General features: G+C 43.6%; 1 protein-coding gene across 7 annotated transcripts in view; it reads left to right on the top strand.

The window, feature by feature from the left end:
* Nucleotides 1-23,689, top strand: part of CDC27 (cell division cycle 27) — a 65,183-nt gene that overhangs the window by 21,608 nt on the left and 19,886 nt on the right. For 5 of the 7 annotated variants that reach the window (XM_055130666.1, XM_055130667.1, XM_055130665.1 and 2 more), the window contains exons 3-9: nt 5,588-5,735; nt 8,450-8,575; nt 16,937-17,034; nt 17,994-18,148; nt 18,253-18,464; nt 19,530-19,644; nt 21,820-21,935. In XM_055130666.1, coding sequence (XP_054986641.1) covers nt 5,588-5,735; nt 8,450-8,575; nt 16,937-17,034; nt 17,994-18,148; nt 18,253-18,464; nt 19,530-19,644; nt 21,820-21,935 — 970 coding nt within the window. Of the gene's footprint in view, nt 1-5,587; nt 5,736-8,449; nt 8,576-16,936; nt 17,035-17,993; nt 18,149-18,252; nt 18,465-19,529; nt 19,645-21,819; nt 21,936-23,689 lie in introns of those variants that run through there. The other 2 variants (XM_004618010.2, XM_055130668.1) reach the window with 2 other exon arrangements.

Raw genomic sequence — 23,689 nt, 5'->3', positions numbered from 1 at the left:
TTGCTTATGTGAGATATTTTTACATTTATTTAACTAAGAAATACTGGCTATTTTCTCAGTGTCTTTAATTTTTTTTTTAAACACCATGGCTTACAAAGTTGTTCATACAGTTATTATGGGCCTTTGGTGTTCCAGCCCCAATACCATCACCAGAGTAACCTCTACCATTACCCCCATCAAATGTTTCTTTTAAATTTTTTCCTATTCTTAGAGGCTGGAGCAATAGCACAGCGGGTAGGGCATTTGCCTCGCACGTGGCCAACTGGGGTTTGATTCCCAGCATCCCATCTGGTCCCCTGAGCACCACCAGGAGTAATTCCTGAGGGCATGAACCAGGAATAACCCCTGAGCATTGCCGGGTGTGACCCAAAAAGCAAAAAAAAAAAAAAAGCCTAAATTTTTTCCTATTCCTATGAGCCAGGTCTTTCCTTATTGCATGTTTGTCCCATAGTGTTGCTTTTTATTAAAGCATTTACCAATTTATTCAATAATATTTATTTGTTTATGCTTTTTGGGTCACACCTGGCAATGCAGAGGTGTTACTCCTGGCTCTGCACTCAGAAATTACTCCTGGCGGTGCTCAGGGGACCATATTATGAGATGCTGGGAATCGAACCCAGATCGGCCGCGTGCAAGGCGAACGCCCTACCCACTGTGCTATCGCTCCATCCCCTCAATAATATTTATTAAATAGCATTTTCTCCCAAATGGTACTTTACTTGGTTTTATATTAAATTTTTCATTAAGTTTATAAATTACTTTAGCAAGTATTGATATTTCTATCTCTATGCTAGCCTTTCAACCAGAACTAGTGTTGTCTTCTCTGTTTTGTTCTGGCCTGTAACCAGCTGTGCTCCGGGCTTACTCCTGGCGCTCTGCTCAGAGGGCACTCTTGGTGGACAGAGGGAGCCAAATGTAGCAGTGGGGATCAGACTGCTTGAGTCAGCCACGTGCATGGCACTTGTGCAAGTGCCCTGTCTCTTTTTGTTTGTTTTGGCTTGTTGGGTCACACTCAATGATGCTCAGGGCTCACCCATGGCTCTGCACTCAGGAATTATTCTTGGCAGTGCTCAGGGGAGCATATTGGATGCCGGGGATCATATTGGATGCCAGGGATCAAACCCGGGTCGGCCACATGCAAGGCAAATGCCCTCCCTACTGTGCTATCACTCTGGTCCCAAGTGTTGTCTTCTTTTTACTCAAGTGTTTGTTTAATTTTTCTACTTTTTGGGTAAGCCTGTATTACTGTATTGGACTACTTGCCAAGGATTTTAAATTTTTATGATTGCACACATAGGCTGGAGCGATAACATAGTGGTAGGGCATTCGCCTTTCATGCGGTCGACCTGTGTGCGATTCCTTTGCCCCTCTCGGAGAGCCCGGCAAGCTACCGAGAGTATCGCGCCCGCATGGCAGAGCCTGGCAAGCTACCCGTGGTGTATTGGATATGCCAAAAACAGTAACAATAAGTCTCACAATGAGAGACATTACTGGTGCCCGCTCGAACAAATTAATAAGCAATGAGAGGACAGTGACAGTGATGATTGCACATGAGCTTTTATTTTGTGTATTTTGTGTGTTTCTGCATGAGTTGATTGTGATCTTATTGCTAAATTTTATGTTTGTTTTCCTATTTCTAGTATTTCTAGTATTATGTGATTTTTTTTTTCTAGTTTTAAGTAACCTGGCTTCAGACATAAGAAGGTAGATATTAGGAGTTTGGCAGCATATGTTGCAAGTGAACAGGGGATAAGAACGTCAAAACTGTAGACAAGAATAAAAACTTTACACAAAGTTAACAGAATTGTAAAAGGAACATTTAGAGATACCAAAAATCCTTGTGAGGTTGAGTTAGGAGCTATACAGAGGAAGACCACCATAAATTGGGTACAGAATTCTTTCATTAATGAAGCACACTCCCCCACACACACACACATTGAAGTTGTTTGTGTAAATAAATGTTCAACAAATGACTCAAGAATGGAATGAAACATATGAGAAGTGTAACTCTCATGCAGTTGATAAATCAGCAAAACAATTTAGTGATGAAGTGGAATTACTTGAGCTGATGGCTCAGTATCAGGAATGTTTTACTTAACATTAACATTAGATGATTATTTAGGTATCGTAAATTTAGCACATAATGCCCTTGCTGTCTATTAGACATTGCCCTAAATAGCCTATGTCATTTAATCTGAACAATAATGCTTAGAGAAGGATATTATTTTCTTCTTTTTTTTAGATATACATCTCTTGGGCTAGGTTTGTGTGTTTACGTACAGATTTTTTTTATTTTTTGGCTTTTTGGGTCATACCCAGCGATGCTCAGGAGTTCCTCCTGGCTCTGCACTCAGGAATTACTCCTGGTTGTGCTCAGGGGACCATATGGGATGCTGGGGATCGAACTCGGGTCGACTGCATACAAGGCAAATGCCCTGCCCGCTGTACTATCGCTCCAGCCCCTATGTTCTTTTACAATTGAAAAAAAGCTGAGGGAAATTAATTTCTGGAGCTGCTGAGACAATACAGCAGTTGAGGCATTTACCTTGCACGTGACCAACCCAGGTTTGATCTCTCGTATCCCATATGGTCCCTCAAGCACTACCAGGAGTAGTTCCTGAGTGCAGAGCAAGCAGGAACCCCTGAGCATCACTAGATGTGGTTCAAAAACCAAAGAAAAAAGAAAAATTGTCTAAATTATCTTGCTTATAAAATGATGGTGCCGGAATGTGAACCCATATAACTAGACTGTCGGGTCAGTTTTCTAATCCATATATTTCCTATAGCAATATCAACTTAAAATTTATGAAACCTACCATAAGAAAGCTTTTGTCTCTTAGATAGAAAAGATGAAATATGTATCACAGTCCAAGTGACTCTGTGTGTCCTTTGGTGATACGCTTGTGCTAGGACAGTCAGCAGAGTCCTCTAGCCTCCAAGGAGGTCTCTGATACTTGTTATTTATCAGGCTAACTAAGAGAACACTTATCCCAACAAACTGAAATCTTGCCAAAACTGGCTCATTTTGGAAAAGGCTGCTCATTTAGATTGTAAATTTGAAAAAAAGTTGTATCTCTCATTTGAAAATGCTGAGGACTAATTCGCCTTCCTCTCTTCTTCTTACTTATTTTGGACCTACCAGTTGCCAAATGACTTGTCAACTTTTGAAGCCTTATCTAAATAGAAAGACACACTTCTGAGAAGTGGAGTGTCAGCATTTTTCTGCAACTGTTTTTTTTTTGGGGGGGGGGGGGTGTCACACCCGGCAGTGGCACAGGGGTCACTCCTGGCTCTGCACTCAGGAATTACCTCTTGCAGTGCTCAGGGAACCATTTGGGATGCTGAGAATCGAATCTGGGTCGGCCGAATGCAAGGCAAACACCCTACCCGCTGTGCTATTGCTCCAGCCCTGTAATTGTGTTTTTTACAAACAGGCTTAAGAAATAGTACAGGGGTTTAAGGCTTTTGCCTTGCATGCGCTCAACCCCAATTGAATCATTGGTACCACATTTGGTCTCCTGAGCCACTCCAGGAGTGATCCCTGAGCACAGAACCAGGAGTGAACCCTGAGCACTGTGAGAGGTGACCCCAAACCAAAAAAAATTTTTTTAAGTGTTTTTTTTTTTTACTAGCAATGCATTTAGTAAATTTTTTTTTTTTTTTTTTTTTTTTTTTTTGCTTTTTGGGTCACACCTGGCGATGCACAGGGGTTACTCCTGGCTCTGCACTCAGGAATTACCCCTGGCCGTGCTCAGGGGACCATATGGGATGCTGGGATTTGAACCCGGGTCGGCCGCGTGCAAGGCAAACGCCCTACCCGCTGTGCTATCTCTCCAGCCCCTAGTAAATTTTTTGATGCCAAGTTTCATGACAGTTCACCATCATTTAGATATATCTTAATTTAACTAGTACAAAATTGATTTCTCAAGATTAATATGACTTCTTGATTTTTTTGTTTGGAGCTGCACCCAAGTGTCTTCGTGCTTATTCCTGCTCAGGGGTCACTCCTGGTGGCACTTGGGGGCCTATGTAGTTCCACGTCTACTCAATCAAGGCGAGCATCTTACCAACTGTGCAGTCTTTTAAATTTTGTTTTGTTTTATTTTTAAAGCTCTAAATACAAAATCATTTAAGCATCCAAAAAACGTTAAGAGTCTTTCAGAATTTCTTGGCACATCACCTTACTGCTTTAGCTCTCTGTTAATAAGCTTGTCCTCACCAAGGCCACGATTTCAAGTCTGACCTCCTACTATTAATATTACTTCTACTACTGCTACTGTTATTATTTTGGTTTTAGGGACTACATCATGCAGTGCTCAGGGCTTACTCTTGGGTCTTTGCTCAAGGTTCTTTTTTTTCCTTTTTGGATCACACCCAGCGATGCTCAGTGGTTACTCCTGGCTCTGCACTCAGGAATTACTTCTGGCAGTGCTTGGGGGACCATATGGGATGCCGGGGATCGAACTTGCGTCAGCCACATGCAAAGCAAACGCCCTGCCCGCTGTACTATTGCTCCAGCTCAGGGTTCATTTTTGGCTGGGCTCAAGAGACCATATGTGGTGCCAGGGTTCGAATCAAGGTCTGCTACATACAAGGCAAACTCCCTACTTGCTGTACTATCCCTTTGGCACTTCCACTGTGCCCACATGGTTCTGATATAAGAGAGATGACACGTCCTGTGAAAAACATTTCAGGCTTGACAGTCATCTGCTTTGACTTCAAGTTAATGTTCATTTTATGATCATGGACCTTATAATCCCCAGCCACATGTTTTAATTAAGGCTCTAAGTAAAGCATGGTAAAAAAAATGCCATGCAGACATATTGAACTGTTTCCATGTTGTGTTGTTTTAGTCTCTGCATATTTAGTAACTGAGTAGTTATGGTATGTCACAGAATTGCTCAGAATTTACACTGGAGGCAGCCACTCTCAGTAGAAGTTTTATTGTTCCAAATGAAATCTATTAATCTTAACCAATAAGCTACTCTGTGCTTTTTAGATTTATCATAGCTACTAACTTCCAGTTCACTAGTTGGATTTAGAATGGGTGAGTTATTTCTTAGGGTCCTCAGAAAGTTTCCTTGTCTCTTTGTATTTCATGCCCCATCATTTTGTTTTAGCTTTTTTATAGTTTTATTAAAATTAAACTTTGACTAAACTACCAATCCATCATTTGCTTTGCACATACTGATCCAGATTTCATTTCTGGCACTGCTTATGTTCCCCTGTGCCCCACCGGAAGTCATTCCTGAGCACAGAGCCAGGAGTAAGCCCTGAGTATCGCCAGGTATTTCCCACCCACCCACACAGAATTCTTAATTTGGTAGTCTATTTAAAGGTCAACTTATGTTTGTTTTTTTTAAGCATTTACATGATTGTTTTCATTTTGGTTCCTCATAAGAAAAATGTAATCAGGGCTTAAGATACTAATTTTTCTATCAGTTAAGTATATAATTAAATTTGAATTAATGCATTCTTGTTTTATGTTAAATAAACAAGCTAGGTTTTGGCTGGTAAATTTGTTGATAAATAAAATTACCGTTCAGTATACTAAATCACAACTTTTTTTTTTTATACATGTTCTCAGTACATTCAGAAGAAGCCTTGTTTTTGCTGGCAACCTGCTATTACCGCTCAGGAAAGGCATATAAAGCATATCGACTCTTGAAAGGACATAGTTGTACTACACCTCAGTGTAAATACCTGCTTGCAAAGTGTTGTGTTGATCTCAGCAAGTAAGTCTTTCATTTGTTTCTAGCTAATTTTATTCTATTTACATTGTAGAATTTTAATTATTTTGGTGGGTTGAATTATCATTGTTTCCCTTTCTCTCCTTTATTTAAAAAATTAGTAGAGAGGGGCTGGAGCAATAGCACAGCGGGTAGGGCGTTTGCCTTGCACACAGCTGATCCGGGTTCGATTCCCAGCATCCCATGTGGTCCCCCAGCACCGCCAGAAATAATTCCTGAGTGCAGAGCCAGGAGTAACCCCTGTGCACTGTTGGGTGTGACCCAAAAAGCAAAAAAAAAAAAAAAAAAAAAAAATTAGTAGAGAGATTCATCTATTTCAGTAACATTTTAAAGGTCTGTGCTGCCCTTAATGGTATTATTTTTGGAAATGGAGAAATTTTGTTGAGTTATTAATGTTATTTATTAACCTATTATTATTGATGTTATCTGAAGAAACTTGTTATAAATAATTCCTCTTTCTAAAGTAATCTTAAATATTGTTTCTTTTTCTGTGCTTCTTTTTTCAATTGAAATGAACAAAAAAAACCTATTTACAGTTCACTTGAGTTAATGCTCCATTATGTCTAGGTAGTTGTGTAATGATCTCTAAAGATCATTCTGTTTGGGAACGCTCTCCTTTGAAGCAAGGTCAAATGCAGGGGAGCACTTTTTTTGCGCAGCAGCTTTAAAGCCAGTCTGTTGTTCCTGTGAGTCTGGAGGCAGCTAGAAGTACACAGATAGTTATGTTCTGTTACATTGTTCTCTGCACTGTAAGAGGCGAACTAGTAGTAAAGGTGACTGGACACGATTATGAAATCCAGTACATGGATTTCCTTTGCGCACTTACAGTGGGAAGATACAGATATCCTTCAGAGTTATAAACCAGTAAATGTTTGTTTTGTTTATTTACCTGATAACTTTTAATTAAGGCTAGCTAAAATCTCTTTAAGTTATTAAGATAGTGACACCGATTAATTTTATCCCAAATATTCTGGTACCTTATCTAGGGTCTTTTTTAATTTGCATGTTACTTGGGGCTTCACCCTGTGGTGCTCCTGGCAGTGTTCCCACATGCACTTCTCTTGAGCTCTGGCTCACCCCAAAACCTTTTTTGTTTTGTTTTGTTTCGGGGCCACACTGAGCAGTGCCACGGATTACTCTTATTCTCTGCACTCAGAGATTGCTTTTGGCAAGGCTCAGGAAACCCTATGTGGTACTGGGGATTGAACCCTGTTGCATGCAAGGCTAGTGCCCTATCCTCTGTCTCTCTGGACGGGGGGGGGGGGGGGGGGGGGAGGCGCGTTGTTTTTTGGTTTGGGGGAGTTTTGGAGGGGGCAGGTTCCCACACACTGCTGTGGGGGACTCAAGGGGCACTTCTGGCAATACTTGTCTAACTGGGCCTAATTATTCAATGCTCAGCCCAACCCCCCCACCCTCAGCAGTGCCAGGTGTGATCGGAAAACAAAATACAAAAAGGAAACCTGAAGTGCTGTTCAGTTTTTGGTTTTAGTTTTTGGTTCCTTTTAGTCACTGTGAAATTACAAAATTTTCATGATCAGGTTTCAGGCATGCAGTGTCTCAACACTGATTCTTCACCAGTGTCCACTTCCCTCCACCAGTGTTTTATTTATAAACAAAAAATTTCTGAGCCATTAAGTATGCAGTTTTTAATTAAAATGTTCATCTCTTTTCATGTGCTTGCAATTCCTATTTCAAGAAATTACAGAACTGAAAAGATCCAATGTATGCGTTAATGAAAGAACATTAATATATTTTCCCCAGTGTAGTGGTTTTCTTTCATTTGTTTTGACATGTGTTGCTTTGATTAGATTTATACATAATCAGAATGTTTCTAGCTTTTTTAGTATGTGCTTTTTTTCCCCTTTTTTTCTGGTAGCAGTGGGGGCCTCCCAGGCAGTGCCCAGAGGCTGGGGGACCCCATTGCGACTCTCAGCCATCTGGCCTCGCCTTTTATTTCAAGAGTGCAAGAATGTGGGGCTGGAGCGATAGCACAGCGGGTAGGGCATTTGCCTTGCATGCGGCTGACCCGGGTTCGATTCTCAGCATCCCATATGGTCCCCCAAGCACCACCAGGAGTGATTCCTGAGGTGCAGAGCCAGGAGTAACCCCTGAGCATCGCCGGGTGTGACCCAAAAAAAAGCGAAAAAAAAAAAAAGAGTGCAAGAATGTGAGGCTGCTCAGGTGCTATGATTCTGGGGTTCCCTGGGCTGTTCTGCAGTTCCTGGGGTCTCCAGAGCGACACTCAGCAATCCCCAGGAGACGCGTGGTCAGCACGCACCCCAGCTGCTCGCTGGTCTGCTGGCACCTAAATGGCTCTGCCTTTAAAAGGCAAACTAGGATTTTATGTTTATAATTTCCCAGCCTTCCAAATGGTTCCAAGTACCTGTTTATTGCTATTCTGACGGTACCATGTTTTTACTCTCAGTCTCCATCATAAAAAGTACAGTGTGAGGCCGGAGTGATAGTACAGCAGGGAGAGCGTTTGCCTTGCACACGGCCGACTTGTGTTCAATCCCTGGAATCCCATACAGTCCCCCAGCACCACCAGGAGTAACTCCTGAGTGAGGAGGAATCCCTGAGCATCGCCGGTGGGACCCAAAAAGCAAAATAAGTAAAATAAAATTAAATGAAAGTACAATGGTAATGATTGAATGCAGTGATTTTCACATTGACTCTTTATCTGTGTGTTTCTTTTAAAGACTTGCAGAAGGGGAACAAATCTTATCTGGTGGAGTGTTTAATAAGCAGAAAAGCTATGATGATATTGTTACTGAATTTGGTGATTCAGCTTGCTTTACTCTTTCATTGTTGGGACATGTGTATTGGTAAGTAAGAATGATTTGAGTTACAAGAAAATTCCAGTATCTGTGTTTTGTGTTGATCTGTGTTTACTGAAATACCACTTGACTGAGTAGTATACAGTCTTATTTTCATGGTGTCCTTAAACTTGTAAATAGTGTTTTTTCAAATCCTCCTTTGCTGATGGGGATGGGTCTGTATCAGGAGTTTTTTTGGTCATACCAGTTCTTGGGTGCTACTCCTGGCTCTGCTCCTCAACCGTCATGTACCAGGAATAGAACCCAGGCCACCAGCATACAAAGCATGCTTTCAGCCCTTTGAGCTGTCTCTCTGGCTCCTGGATCCCGTTTTTGTTTCTTTTTTTGGGGGGAAGGGGATGCAGGGACTTGGTTGGGCCACTCCCAGCAATGCTCAGGGCTCCTCCTGGCTCTGTGCTCACAAATTACTCCTGGTGTGGCTCAAGGAACCATATTTATTCAGTTCTGGGGATTGATCCTGGGTCAGCCGTGTGCCAGGCAGTCTGTCACCTTCCCTGTTGTACTCTCTTTGTCCCCCCCTTGATCCTATTTTGAATGCTTATTTGCCTTACCAATAATAGGTAGAATAGCATTTCCTCAGAATTTAGTGTACATGTTGGTTTTTAAGAAACATATCTTCACATTATGTCTAAGAAAAGAGTGAAGTTTTTCTCTAGTATTAAATATTACTGCTACCTCTTAGAAACTTGAAAGCAAGTAAGAAAAAATACTTGTGATAATGATTTTTAAAAGTTTTACAAGTTCCTATAATGCTAGTTAAAATATTAGTGATTTTGCCCCCCAAAAGGTGGCTTTTTAAAAAATATATGTATTTGAAAGTCTTGAATATGTATAAATTCAAAGTTAAAACTCCAGTATTATTAATGTTTTGTTCTGGGTCTGGGGGCCACACCCGGAAGTGCTCTTGCTCTTCTCCCTGCTGCACGCCCTACCTGCTGTTGCTCTGGCTTGCCCTCGTTGAGTTTTGAAATAGAAATCCTTTAGTTGGGTGGTAGGATCAATTATATATTATATAAATGTCATCTTATATAAATGTCATCTGTTGCTTATCATGGGAGAAATTGTTGATTATTGCTTACCTTAAAAATTAGCATAATTTTGGGGCCGGAGCGATAGCACAGCGGGTAGGGCGTTTGCCTTGCACGCGGCCGACCCGGGTTCGATCCCCGGCATCCCATATGGTCCCCCAAGCACCGCCAGGAGTAACTCCTGAGTGCAAAGCCAGGAGTAACCCCTGAGCATCGCTGGGTGTGACCCAAAAAGCAAAAAAAAAAAAAAAAATTAGCATAATTTTAAAAAATAAATAAAATTAGCATTATTGAGCCAGAGAGGTAGCCCAGTGCGTAGGGCACTTGCCATGCTGCGACCAGCCCAGGTTCAGTTCCTGTCATTCTATATGGTCTGTCCCCTGACCACCACCAGGAGTGATTTCCTCAACTCAGAACCAGGAGTATCTGGTTCTGAGCATCTCGAGGTGGGCCACTCCCAGTGAAACTTGGCCAAACTGGTCCATGCTAGGATCTTGTAGTGCCAAGAGCCATCAGTGGTGCTAGGAACATTTGGAATTATGCCAGACGATGCTCAGAGCCATGCAGGGACGCTCCCGTGCCAGCCCATTGATCACGGCACTAGATTCTTCTAGATTATTAACTAAAATGAAATATCATATATAAATACTACACTTCAGTAAAGAATTGGTTAGGTGAAGGATGTGGCTTAGTGGAAGAGCACCTGCCTTGAACGTATGAGATCCTGAGTTTGATCTCTGCATTATAGAAACAAAAAAATTAGAATTGTTTAGATGATAGGAAATCAGACATAACAGGAATTTTCCAAAATATTTGGAAATTTAGCAACACATCTTGGAATCTCTGAGTACCAGGAGAAAACTTAAAAGAATGAAGTGCGTGCCTTAGTAGCTCAGTTCCTTTCTCCCTTTGAAACGGAAGCATAGAAAACACTTAAGAGGGCCAGAGAGATAGTACAGTGGGCAGGGTGCTTGCCTTGCAGGTGGTCAACCTTGGTTTGACCTCCAGCACCCCATCTGGTCCCGAGCACTTCCAGAAGTGATCCTTGAGTGTAGAGCCAGGAGTAAGCCCTGGGCAGAAATAGATGTGTCTCAAAAATGGGAAGAAGAATAACAACAAAAATCCTGAAAGAAATTCCAGTACATGCTGTGTAGTATGTGTTATATGACACGTGCCACCACAAGTAATCTGTGGCACATACAACAGCATGGATGAATCTGGAGAGCATGCTTAACCAGTCACAAAAAGACAAGTACTGAGTGACTCCACTCCACTCGGAGACTCAGGAGTCTTTTGTACTAAGTGGAGTGGTAACTGCCAGGGTAGAGTGATGGGTAGAGTTTAAGTGGGGATAGACTTTAGTTTTTCAAGATTGAGAATTCTAGAAATTGATTGCACAAGAGTGTATTTAATACTACTAAACTGTAGACTATAAAGTGGTGTTAAGATGGGAGCTGGGGGGGCTAGAAGGAGAGTATAGGAGGCAAGAGATTCTTCCGTGCATGTGGCCAATCCTGGCTCGATCCCTGGCATCCCATATCCTTCAAGCACTGCCAGGGGTTACTTCTGAGTATAGGATCAATCCCAAAACAAAAAGAGGGGAGCTAGAACTCAGTGGTAGAGCATTTACTTTCCCTGTGTGTGAGGCCCTGGGTTCACTCTCTAGCACTGAAAAAAAATTAAAATAGCAATATTTTTACTTTCATATTTTAACACAATTAAAAGGAACAGTCATACCACATACTCAAGTAAAGTTTGTTCTACGAATATAAAGGCTGGTTTTTTTCATTGAAAATCAAAAACTTATAAAACACCATTTTCTTTATTTTTATTATTAATTGCTGTAGTTTAGTTAACATATTTACAATAATGTTAGCACTTCGGGTTTTGATGTACAAAGTTACTGCAACCCACCACCAAAGTGTCAGGGACCACTGTCCTTATGTCACCTCTCAGCTGCCTCTTCCTCCTGACCCGTCACCCCACTCCTTGGTAATCTGAGTTCTGTAATCCAAGACCAAGGGTTTTCATCATTTGATAGATCCAGTCCCTTGTTTGTCTGTATACCACAGATGAGTGAGTTCATGTAGAATTTCTCCTGCCCCGACTCAGGTCACCTAATATGATACCCTCAAGTTCCACCAAATAGCAGCAGCTTCAAGTTCATCTGCTCTGACAGATGTGTGGTATTCCAGTTGTTTTCATACACTACCGCTTCTTTATCTGCCCTTGGGAATCCGGATTGCTTTCGTGTCCTGGCTGTTGTGCTTAGTGCTGCAGTGAACATAGGTGTGCATGTATTTTTTTCTAATTATTTTAGGGATAGAAGCCAAGAAGTGGAATTGTTGGCATATATGGAAGTTCTGGGGGTTTTCTGAGTTTCGTTTTTGAGTCGTATATGGTGGTGCTCAGGGCCCACTCCTGGTGGTACTCGGGGAACTGTGGGTGATGCCAGGGATAGAACCAGGCTTAACCTCATGCAAAACAAGTGCTTTAACCCCTGTGCTATAAATTTGGCCCAGCAAAGTTTTGAGAGACATCTCCATACTGTTTTCCATAGAGGGTGAACCAGATGGCTTCCCCACCAACGGTGAACAAAGGTTTCATCTCTCCCTGTTAGTGTTGGTAGTGGGAGGAGGGCCTGGGGTCACACCTAGCAGTACTAAGGGGACCATATGTAGTGCCAGGGATCCCTCCAGCCTTTCTCAGTGCCATACCTGATAGTGCTGAGGCTGTGCTCCTGGCTCTGCCCGGGGGTCAGTCGTAGCAGTGCTTAGGGTACTGGACCATAATCTCTTCGTACCAGATCTCTTAGTCTCTTTGACCCCTTTCCCAATTTTTTTTTTTTTTTTTTTTTTTGTGGAGGTTCCACCCAGCATTGGTCAGGGGTTACTCCTGGCTCTGCACTCAGGAATCACTCCTCAGGCTCAGGAAACCGTGGAGGATGTCCGAGTTGAAACCCAGGTCGGCCACATGCAAGGCAAACATGCTACCCCCGTGCTATTGCTCCGGCCCCTGAAAAGCGCTTACTTTTTACGTGTCTGTTTTGTTACATGTGCAAGTAGACTCAAGGATGGGTCTACATGAAGAACATGAAAGATGCCACTCAAAACATGAAAAAGATCTGGGATCCGACATGATGGCTCATGGCTAAAGAAATGCCTTTGGTAGGGGCTGGAGCGATAACACAGCTAGCACGCAGTTGACCCGGGTTCAATTCCCAGCATCCCATATGGTCCCCTGAGCACCGCCAGGAGTAATTCCTGAGTGCATGAGCCAGGAGTAACCCCTATGTACTGCTGGGTGTGACCCAAAAACAAAAAACAAAACAAACAAAATAAAAATAAATAAAGAAATGCCTTTGGTGCTCTTGCATTTGTTCAGGGCAATTGTGTCAGCCCTGTCTCTGTGTCTGAGTGTCCCTGGCCAGGAACTACACATTAAGAGAGCTAATTCGATACAGGAGGCAAAGAACTGATCTTGCATGTGGCTAATGCAGTTCAAATCCCACTGCAATTGCATTTGGTTCCTTTGCGCACTGACAGGTGTGGCACAAGAACAGCAGTAAAACAAAGATCTAATTTCCTTTTCTCAGAAAACTTAAAATTAATTGCATGAGAGAACACATGAAAGGTGAATAGACTAACCATAGTTAATTGTATAGGATTGGGGGATGGCAGTTCTATATGACACGAGTTACTTTCCCTGAGAAGCAGTAAGAACTGTTGGGATAAAACTCAAATGCTGATATTTCACTGTATTTTCCTTATCCTGGCCTTAGTTAAAAGCAGAACAGATGAGGTTGGAGAGATAGTACAGTGGGCAAGGCTCTTGCTTTGTACTCCGCCAACCCGGGTTCACTACCCAGCATCCCATATGATCCCCCAAACACAATCAGGAGTAATTCCTGAGTGCAGAGCCAAGAGTAACCTCTGAGAATCACTAGGTGTCTGGCCCAAAAAACAGTTGTGCCCCTAAACACCCACCCAAAAAAAAAAAAAAAAGCAATATGGCCTGAGAGATAAATGAAAGGGCTGGAGAATAACCTTTGCATGTGGTGGCCCTTGGTTCCCCATCACCTCGCCTCACTGTGTGATCCAGAGAACGGAGATAGCTCATGGAGCTGGTGTGCACGTTTCGAAGGCTAGACCCTGGCTTAGGCCCTTGCACCGTGAAGTCCCCTGGGCTCTGCCAAGGACAGCACCTAAGTGTCAGCTGGGAGGAGTCCTGGAGCTAAGAAACCTGAATATTGACTTGCCACTTACCGCCTGTAATTAGTACTTTTCGAAATGGTCTTTTTATGTCTTTCTTATCTCCTCCCACACACACACCCCCAAGTTCTACCCTTGGTCAGTGACTTTATTGTTCTTAAGACATCTTTTTCCTTTAATACATTTTTTCTCAGCCAGGAGGAATCACTCAGCAGGCCGAAGTGATGCTTTCGGCAGGCAGGAGCCCCAGGGTCAATTCCCAGCACCTCATGGTCCCCAGCACTGCCAGGAGCAAAGCCCAAGTACCAAGCTGGGAATAGCCCCCCGAGGTGTAGCTTCAAGGCAAACAAAAGAATTTCACCTTAATGATCTTTGGCATAGACAGATTAAATTCTATTTACATTTTCTGAAAGTTTGCCTCCTGCCTCCCTCCTTTTCTGTAACTGGCTCAGAGGAGGGAAGTGTGGGGAGCTGACTCTCAACTTCCGTTACTTTCTTACCTGCCTCATCATTTATTTCAGTTTCCACTCTACGGAAGTTGGAAGGGACAGATGCATTGTTTGTTCAGTGGTAGAATTCTCCCCGACTAAAATTTGTTTTTGTTTTTTTGCTTTTTGGGTCACACCCGATGATGCATAGGGGTCACCCTGACGGTGCGAATTTGGAGCCACGGACATAGTCTAGTGGTAAAATGCAGGCCTTGTATTTTACCTGGGTTTCGTTTTGGGGGGTAAGGGTGGGCCTAGGGTTTGGGATCAATTACTGTGTCTCCCTCCCATCCCATCCCCTCACCCTGAGAGATAATAAAGATTTTTGTTTGTCTGGCCCACCTTATGGTACTCAGGGATTACTCTAGCACTGCCAAGAATCAAATCCAGATTCATGCATGCAAAGCAAGCAGGGGCCAGAATAACAGTCCAGTGGGTAGGGCTCTTACCTTGCATGTGGCTGACCTAGGTTTGATCCTTGGCACCTCATACAGTCCCCTTTGCCCTGCCAGGAGTGATCCCTCAGCACCTCCAGGTCTGACCCAACAACAAAAAACATGCACTCCATCTCATTGAGCCATCCCCCTACCTCAATATATCCCCTACCTTAACACATACTTTAAAACTTGTCTGAGGTTGTTTTTGTTTCATGCCACACCCGGTTCTCAGGGCCTCTTACTGACCAGTTGTTGTTTGGGGATTGCTCCTAGCCATGCTGGGTTTTCAAACCCGGGCCTCCTGTGTGCAGATCATGCACTCTAACCTCTTGAACTGTGTCCCCAACCCCAGTCAGGAAGAATTTTAATCTCAGACCAGGTGGTCTGTTGTCTTCAGATAAGAGCTTGAGCGGGCTGTCGATAATACTTCACTCACCTCTCCTCTCGGCATTTCAGCCCCTGCCTGAGTCCTGCCGAGTTTGATCCCTACCAGCCAGCGTGAGCTGCCCTTCCGAATCCCCAGTGCCGTGCCCGAGCGCAGAGTCTGAAGAGCATGTGTCAGTGTGGCACTCCCGTCCCTGGGAGCATCATTGAAAGGAAGGAGAACTTTCTAATAGTGAAAAGCTAGGGAGGCAACAGTACTTTTCCTAACAATTGTCAGGTTGTTTGAAGCATATGTATGACCCCAGGGTTGTTGGCCACTTTCTAAATGTTAACCTTGACACCTGATTTAGAAATACATATAAACTGGGCTGGACAGGTAGTGCAGCGAGGAAGTCCCAGTCTTTCCCCCAGCCCTGCCAGGAGTAAGCCCTGAGTACAGCTGGGTGTAACCTCCTGGCCCCACCGTCCCCCAAAAACAACAAAAGAGAAATAATGGGGCTGGAGGATAGCATAGCAGGTAGGGCGTTTGCCTTGCACGCGGCCGACCCAGGTTCGATCCCCGGCATCCCATATGTCCCCCAAGCACCACCAGGAGTAATTCCTGAGTGCAAAGCCAGGAGTAACCTCTGAGCATTGCTGGGTGTGACCCAAAAAGCAAAGAAAAAAAATAGCAAGAAAAGAGAAATAATGTAAACTACTTTTTGCCCTCTAACACTTACCACCTCAGGTACTAAAGGGACAATTCAGTGGCCCTGAGTGCATGCAGGAGGCCTGGCTTTGGTCCCCCAAGCACTATGCTGGGAATAGCCCCAAGAAGACTCAAATAGCCCCAAACAGACTCAGCGAAAGTTATTAACTCAAGGCTAAGAGAGAGCTCAGAGGACTGGAGTCTGCACTCTGCAGGCCTGTGGCCCCGAGTTTCATCTACAGCATTGCATGGCCCTCTGACCATTGGGGGTACAGCCCCATGGCCTCAGCACTAGGCCTGGACATTGACTCATCTGTTCTAGGTGGCCCAGTATTTTCGAGCATTGCTGGGAGTGCCCACTTTCCTACTAAAAACAAAAATGCTGCTTTCTTAGGAAGCCTGATCACTTGCGACGTTATCTGTAGGACCAGAAAGATAGTATAGGAGATTAAGGCATTTGCCATGCACTCGACAAACTCAGGTTGGACCCTCAGCACTGCATACAGTTCCCCTGAAAAAGAGCCAGGAGTATGCTCTGAGTACAGCGGGGTATGACCCAAATAACACTATAGCAGAATTATATTATGCATGAAGCATTTAAGCCCAGGGGTTAAGGCACTTGCCTTGCATGCTTTCGACCCTGGTTCAACCCTGGCACCATATAATCCCCTGAGCACAGAACCAAGAGTAAGCCCTGAGCATAGTCTGGTATGTGTCATTCCCCCCCCCCCCCACACACACACACATACCTCCCCCCATAAAAACATACACACAAGGATTTAAGCCACTTACCCAATTACCACTGGGTTATTGTACTATAATTTAGAACAAGACTGAGACCTTTTTATGTTTTCCATATCTTCTTTAGTAAGTCTAGTATCATAACAGAAAATTTAAATTTCTAATATTCAGGAAGGTAATGATTTTTTTTCCCCTTTATGATCTGTTTGCTTTCTTGTACTGCTCAAGGGCTGGAAGAAAGAAAGAGTGATCTTAGGAAAGTAGTAAGATCACCCAAAAATTTAAGAGATCTACCTAGTTTTCTAGACCAAAAATTTATTTATAATGTTTTGAATTTTGTAGTTTGCCTAATATATGTGTTTGTCTTTACAGCAAGACAGATCGGCTTGCCAAAGGATCAGAATGTTACCAAAAGAGCCTTAGTTTAAATCCTTTCCTCTGGTCCCCCTTTGAATCATTATGTGAAATAGGTAGGTTTGTAGAGGTGACTGGGGGAGGGTCCCCTAATTCCTCTTCTCCCTCCTCTTAATTTTTTAGAGTAATAGAAACTATCCATAAGACAAATGCTTTTCAGAGATGAAGGGTGGTTACAAGTAGGAGTAAGAATTGAGCTGTCAGACTGGGGAGATAGCTCAGTGGGCTTGAGTGTGTAGTAGCATGCGCAAGTTCCTGAGTTCATTCCCCGGCACAAGGCCACCACGACCCCCTGACCACCAGTCGGTGTATCCCTAGTGGCCCTCAGCACTGCTCGTCCTGAGCAACTGGAACCGGCAGGCCCAGCCCACATACGGCCAAGCGTTGTGCCCAGGTCTCCTGAGCACTGCTTTGGAATTCCCTTCTCTAACACAGAAAGCTGTTAGAGTCCTCTGTTTCAGGGATACGGTGACCGGAACTCGGATCATCTGGTCTGAGCCATATTTGGATTAAAGCAGTAACCAGTATAGCTTCCTGAATGAGAAAAGGAATAGACTGAAGCTGAAGCTGGTCTGGACAAAACCAGGACAGGAGGGGGACCGAGCATCCCAGTGGACATGCTCCACGAGACACAAGCGGTCTTTGAGACGCGTTGTCGCGGCCATTTCCCGGGTGTGCTGACGGCTTTGCTGCAGTGCTGACCAGCATCTCTGGCCTCCTCCCCTCAAGCAGAATGAGTGCAGTTGCTTTCTGCTTTAAAACAGGAATCTGCATTTTCCTGTACCTTGTCTTTAAAGTCATTGTTCCTGCAGTTTAGTTGGTATCCTAAAATGAGTTTTTTCTTTTAGGATAAGCTTATGAAAGATAGTGGGCATTAGGGAGATAAATTTCACTAGCTGAAATATACAGGAAAACTTTAAAACTGGAAAGGGCCTATTTTCACTGATTTATAGATACTTGAATAAAATACATAATCCTCATTTTCTCAAAAGCAAATACTGTTTTTTCTTCACAGGTGAAAAGCCAGACCCTGACCAAACATTTAAATTAACATCTTTACAGAACTTTAGCAACTGTCTGCCCAACGCTTGTACAACACTAGTGTCTAATCATAGTTTATCTCACAGGCAACCTGAGACAGTTTTAACAGAAACGCCTCAGGACACAATTGTAAGTGTATCAGACTCTATTGTGTAATGTATTATGGGGGGAAAAAGAAGAACGATCAGAACTAAATGCTTCAGAAATGATATAGTAGAAATTTTCTGTTTCAGGAATTAAACAGGCTGAATTTAGAATCTTCCAATTCAAAGTATTCCCTAAATACAGATTCTTCAGTGTCTTACATTGATTCCGCTGTAATTTCACCAGATACTCTCCCTCATGGAACAGGAACTTCCATATTATCTAAACAGGTTCAAAATAAACCAAAAACTGGTCGAAGCTTATTAGGAGGACCACCTGCTCTTAGTCCATTAACCCCAAGGTAAGACAAACAAAAGACACTTTAAAATATTCTGTATTCATAAATGATCTTACCGCAACTTGTATTATTAGTAATACAGATTAATATAAACAGCAGCTCCTTAGTCATTCTAGAAATAGGCGCTTAAATTGTCTGTAACAGACTTGCTTGAGAAAAAGAAGTAGAATAGATAGCACCTGTGATAAAAGTTTAAGTGTTAAGTATTGGAGAAATGTTTTAAGCTCTTAAAGATAGCATAATCAGCCAGCAGGTGCTCGGAAAGTCCTGTCTTTATGACGGCACCTTGCACGGCAGCGAGCCTCCCGACCACTGCCGGTGCCCAAGTGACACAGCGGGTCAGCAAAGTGCTGTCCTCCAGAATACGGAGGGAAAACTGATACTCGACAATGTGAACCATTTCACCCAGATGATTAGAAATCTGGGGGCTGGAGTGATAGCACAGCAGGGAGGGCGCTTGCCTTGCACACGGCTGACCCGGGTTCGATCCCCAGCATCCCATATGGTCCCCTGAGTACTGCCAGGGGTAATTCCTGAGTGCAAAGCCAGGAGTGACCCCTGTGCATCGCTGGGTGTGACCCAAAAAGCAAAAAAAAAAAAAAAAATCTGTATGTAAACACACAAACCTAGCCCAAGAGATGTATATCTAAAAGTATCCATATGAAATGAAAAATGATGTGCTGGGACAGATATAAATTGGGCCCCAGAGTGAGGGAGCACTAAAAGAGCAAGCCATGAAATGACAACATCCACAGACGGATTCTCTGAGCAGATACATTCATTCTGTAATGTCTGAATTCCAAGAGTTTCACCACTTGCTCTGAATAAATCTCCTGAGATCTATAGTTGCTGCTCAGTTCAGTTCCGTAGATGATTTTAATTAAAAAAATATATAGTTATGGTGGGTGGAACAGTCTCATAGCTTATTTTTAATCTGCCCCTCAGATCCTCACTGCCCCCAAGACTGATTTGCCATTCTCTTCCTTTTAGACCTTCTAATTTAAGTATACTGCTGCTTTATATATGCCTTGATGACTTTTTGACACCTTGATTTCAACCTCTTCTCAGTTTTGGGATTTTGCCATTAGAAACCCCAAGTCCTGGAGATGGATCCTATTTACAAAACTACACTAATACAACTTCTGTAATTGACGTGCCATCCACCGGAGCCCCTTCAAAAAAGGTATTTTCCATGTAAAATACAATTTGGGGTTGACGATAGACGTGTGTAAAGTCCCACTCTGCTGAGGGTAATTTCCGAGAAGGATCTAATTTTGTGTGATTGCCTTAGAGTTAGTGAGTTCAGTGGGAAGGGTCACAGTGGTCGTAGCTCCTGATGATAATTGAAGGCGTGAAGTTAACTGAGTTTCATTGGATCTGCATCAAGCAGGCAGTGGCAGGTATGGTGCCACTTCCAGTGATGCTCGGTGGCTGTCTGGTTTGCTACTAGACCAACAATGGTGCTTGGGGGTTGTGTGCCATGGACCAAACTCAGGGCCTTACATTTGCTAGGCACGCAGTCTACCTCGAGCTATATCCAGGCCCTAGTTGTGTGTTTTTGACCATCTGAAATTATTACTTAGAAGTATATTTATTTCATTATGGAGCAATAGCACAGTGGGTAGGGCATTTGCCTTGCATGCGGCCGACCCGGGTTCGATTCCTCCGTCCCTCTCAGAGAGCCCAGCAAGCTACCAAGAGTATCCAGCCTGCACAGCAGAGCCTGGCAAGCTGCCTGTGACATATTTGATACGCCAGAAACAGTAACAACAAGTCTCATAATGGAGACGTTACTGGTGCCCACTTGAGCAAATCGATGAACAATGGGACAACAGTGCTACTCTGGCATATAGCTAAATATACTTCCAGATTTTTCTTTTACTCTAAAACAAACTCAACAGAATCTGCTTAGATGATCCTTCCCTTTTAGCGAGACTTCTCGCCCCTTTCCCCTTCTTTTCCCTCTTAAAATCATTGTAGGGGCCAGAACGGTTATACAGAGGGTAGGGCCCTTTCCTTACATGTGGCTGGCCCAGCTTCTATCCCTGGAACACTATGTGGTCTCCCAGCATCGTCATGAGTGATCCCTGAGCACAGAGCCAGGAGTAAGTCCTGAATACTGGTAGGTTTGACACCCCCCACCTCCTTAAAAATCTGAATTCAGGGGGAAAAAAATTCTTAATTTTTCAGGAGCAGGTTAGGCCATAACCAGCTGTGCTCAGGGATCACTCCCGATGATGCTAGGGAACCATTCGCAGTGCTGGGGATCAAGCTGGACTCAGCTGCTTACAAGGCAAGTGCCTACCCCTGTAATCTCACTCTGACCCCTGTTTCTGCCTCTCTTTAACATAACTGCCAGAAATCAGGGTTCAGGAATACAGCACAGAGATGTGCTTTTGATCCTGGTACCCTCCCTGGCATTCCACATGCCATATGCTGGTCCTGCCCCAGCACCATCAGGTATGGCCCTGGTGTCCCCAAAGCCCTAGTGTTGCTGGTTGTCACTAGTAGCACAGGTGCCAAGCAGCAAGGCTGTGTCCTCTGGGCACTTGAGTAGTCTGGCCCTGTTGGGAGTGTCCCCAACTATGCTAGGCACTGGTTGGGAGCCCCCCCCCCAATTGTTTTGATTTAAAAATATAAAGAGACGGGCTGGAGCGATAGCACAGCGAGTAGGGTGTTGGCCTTGCACGTGGCCGACCCGAGTTTGATTCCCAGCATCCCATAGGGTCCCCCGAGCGCCGCCAGGAGTAATTCCTGAGTGCAGAGCTAGGAGTATCCCTGTGCATTGCCGGGTGTGACACAAAAAGCAAAATAAATAAATATATATATAAAGAGAAATTATATATATATAAAGAGAAATTGTTTTTATTTGTCCTCACCATTATGTTTGATATCTTTTTGGGGCCCTGCAAAGCAGTGCTCTTGGGGGCCTCAGGACCACTACTGCTGAGGCTCAGACCTTGTGTCCCAGCACATGATAAAGCATGTGCTCCTGACCACTGAGCTGGTTCCGTGACTCCATTCGATTTTCAGTTGCATGAAGGGGCAGGAGTAATAGTGCAGCAGGGAGGGCACTAGCCTTGCATGTGGCCGACCTGGGTTCGATCCCCAGCATTCCAGGCACAATTCGGATTAGTTCCTGAGTATCCCCTGAGCATCGCCTGGTGTGGCCCCCAAATTTTATTATTAAGGGTGATGTCCCATGTAATGTGACAGTGATGTTAATGATTTCAGATGAGTCTGTGTTATGAAATCTTAGACTGATTGTGAAAATACAAATAGGACAGGATCATGGTGACTTTTATTATCTACAATACAGTCTATGATTCACAAACCTCAGACTTTTTGTGTTTTACAGTCTGTTGCCAGAATCGGCCAAACTGGAACAAAGTCTGTCTTCTCCCAGAGTGGAAATAGTCGAGAAGTAACTCCAGTCCTTGTCGCACAGACACAGAGTTCCGGGCCCCAAACAAGGTACCCGTCATGCTGTCGGCACTTGTTGGCATTAAACATGGCTGGAAAACATGATTCTTTATAGAATTCACGTTAGGGAGGCTTCTGCTCCTGAGGACTCTAAAATGACTAGTACAAATTTTGAATGTGTCAAACTTGGTTGGTTTTGGTTTGGGGACGGCAGGTAGGAGTGCCAGGGTCACGGCACGTTGTTCGGGGACCACGTGGTGCCAGGGATGGAACCAAACTGAGCATGCACTCTTAGCCCTCTGGGCAGTTTCTTGGCCCCAAATTTTAATTAGTTTATTTTTTTGTCTTAGGGACCATACCCTGAAGTGCCAGGGATACTCCCAGGTCTGTTCGGAGAAGCATGGGATCAGGATCTGTTTATCAGGGCCTGCATACACTTGGCCCCTTGGGCCAGCCTTCACCTCCATACCTCATGCTTTCTTTTTTTTTTTTTAACCTGTGGCCCTTTGAAGCTAATGGAATCCTAATGAATATGAGTTTCATCTCTTCTCTCTTTGTGGCTTTTATTTTATTTTTTAAGCTCCCAGTCCTGCGGCTGGAGAGCTGGTTTAAGAGCCCCACATGGTCCCCCTAGAGCAGAACCCCTACCTACCCCTCACAGAATCAAGCACCTGCCAGGTATGCCCTAAAAACAAAATAAAATAAGCTCCTTGCCCTAGAATCCTCTTATCAATATTTGTACTTCTAACCCCATAAGATTTATATTATTCAAAGAGGAATCGCAGCATCTGACTCCAGTTCGTCCTATAAAATACTACTCCCATTTTATTAGTTTATTCAGTCACATTTTTGTTTTAAAGACAGTTGTTTCTACCACACAAAGGATATTACATTATTTTAAAAAATGTATGGGTGCAGGGACTGGAGAGAGAGTTCAACAGGGAAGGCACAAAAAAGAATCGGTGGGACTGGGAGATAGGACAGTGGTTCAGGTACATGCCTAGCATGCCCCCAGCCGGGCCTGGCTCCCAACAAGCCATGATCCTCACAGCATCTCTGGGGACAGCCCTGGAGGCACCCTGGGTTCCCGTGCTCAGGGACCACAGGCCCGAGCAGCTCTGCTCCTCAGACCCTTGCATTAAGCTTTTGGCCCAGTTGATTCAGAATCATTGATTCAGATTCATTGGTGAATCCCCAGATCTCCTATCTAAGAGGTTCTGAATAATTATAATAAATAACAATAAAGTAATTTCTAGAAAAGACAAGCTATAGAGACATAAAAAACTATTCTGTAAGAGGCCATAATAATGACTATAGGTTGTTCCACATTTGTTCAAATCCATAGAATATACATTAAGAAAAGTGAATTTTGGGGCTGGAGCAATAGCACAGCGGGTAGGGTGTTTGTCTTGCACGTGCCTGACCCGGGTTCGATTCCCAGCATCCCATATGGTCCCCTGAGCACCGCCAGGAGTAATTCCTGAATGCAGAGCCAGGAGTAGCCCCTGTGCATCACCAGGTGTGACCCCCCCCAAAAAAAAACAAACCAAAACAAAAAAAAAACAAGAAAAGTAAATTTTGAAGTAGACTTTGAACTTGGATTTTGGATAAGATTATGTTTTGTTGTTGGTCAGATTCTAACTTGATTATGTGGACCAGTACTATGTACAAGAACAGGGACACATGGGAAGTCTCTGTGCCTTCTCCCGAGTTTTGCTGGTAACTGATCTCTAAATGAAGTAAAATATGTGTCTGAGTATTGTTAGATTTCTTTTTGCTTTAAACCGAATAAACCTACTGCAAAT

Source organism: Sorex araneus, chromosome 3 (assembly GCF_027595985.1).
Source record: "Sorex araneus isolate mSorAra2 chromosome 3, mSorAra2.pri, whole genome shotgun sequence".
NCBI lineage: Eukaryota > Metazoa > Chordata > Mammalia > Eulipotyphla > Soricidae > Sorex > Sorex araneus.
Note: the sequence above shows the minus strand (reverse complement) of the source record. Positions and strands in the feature narration are given on the sequence as shown.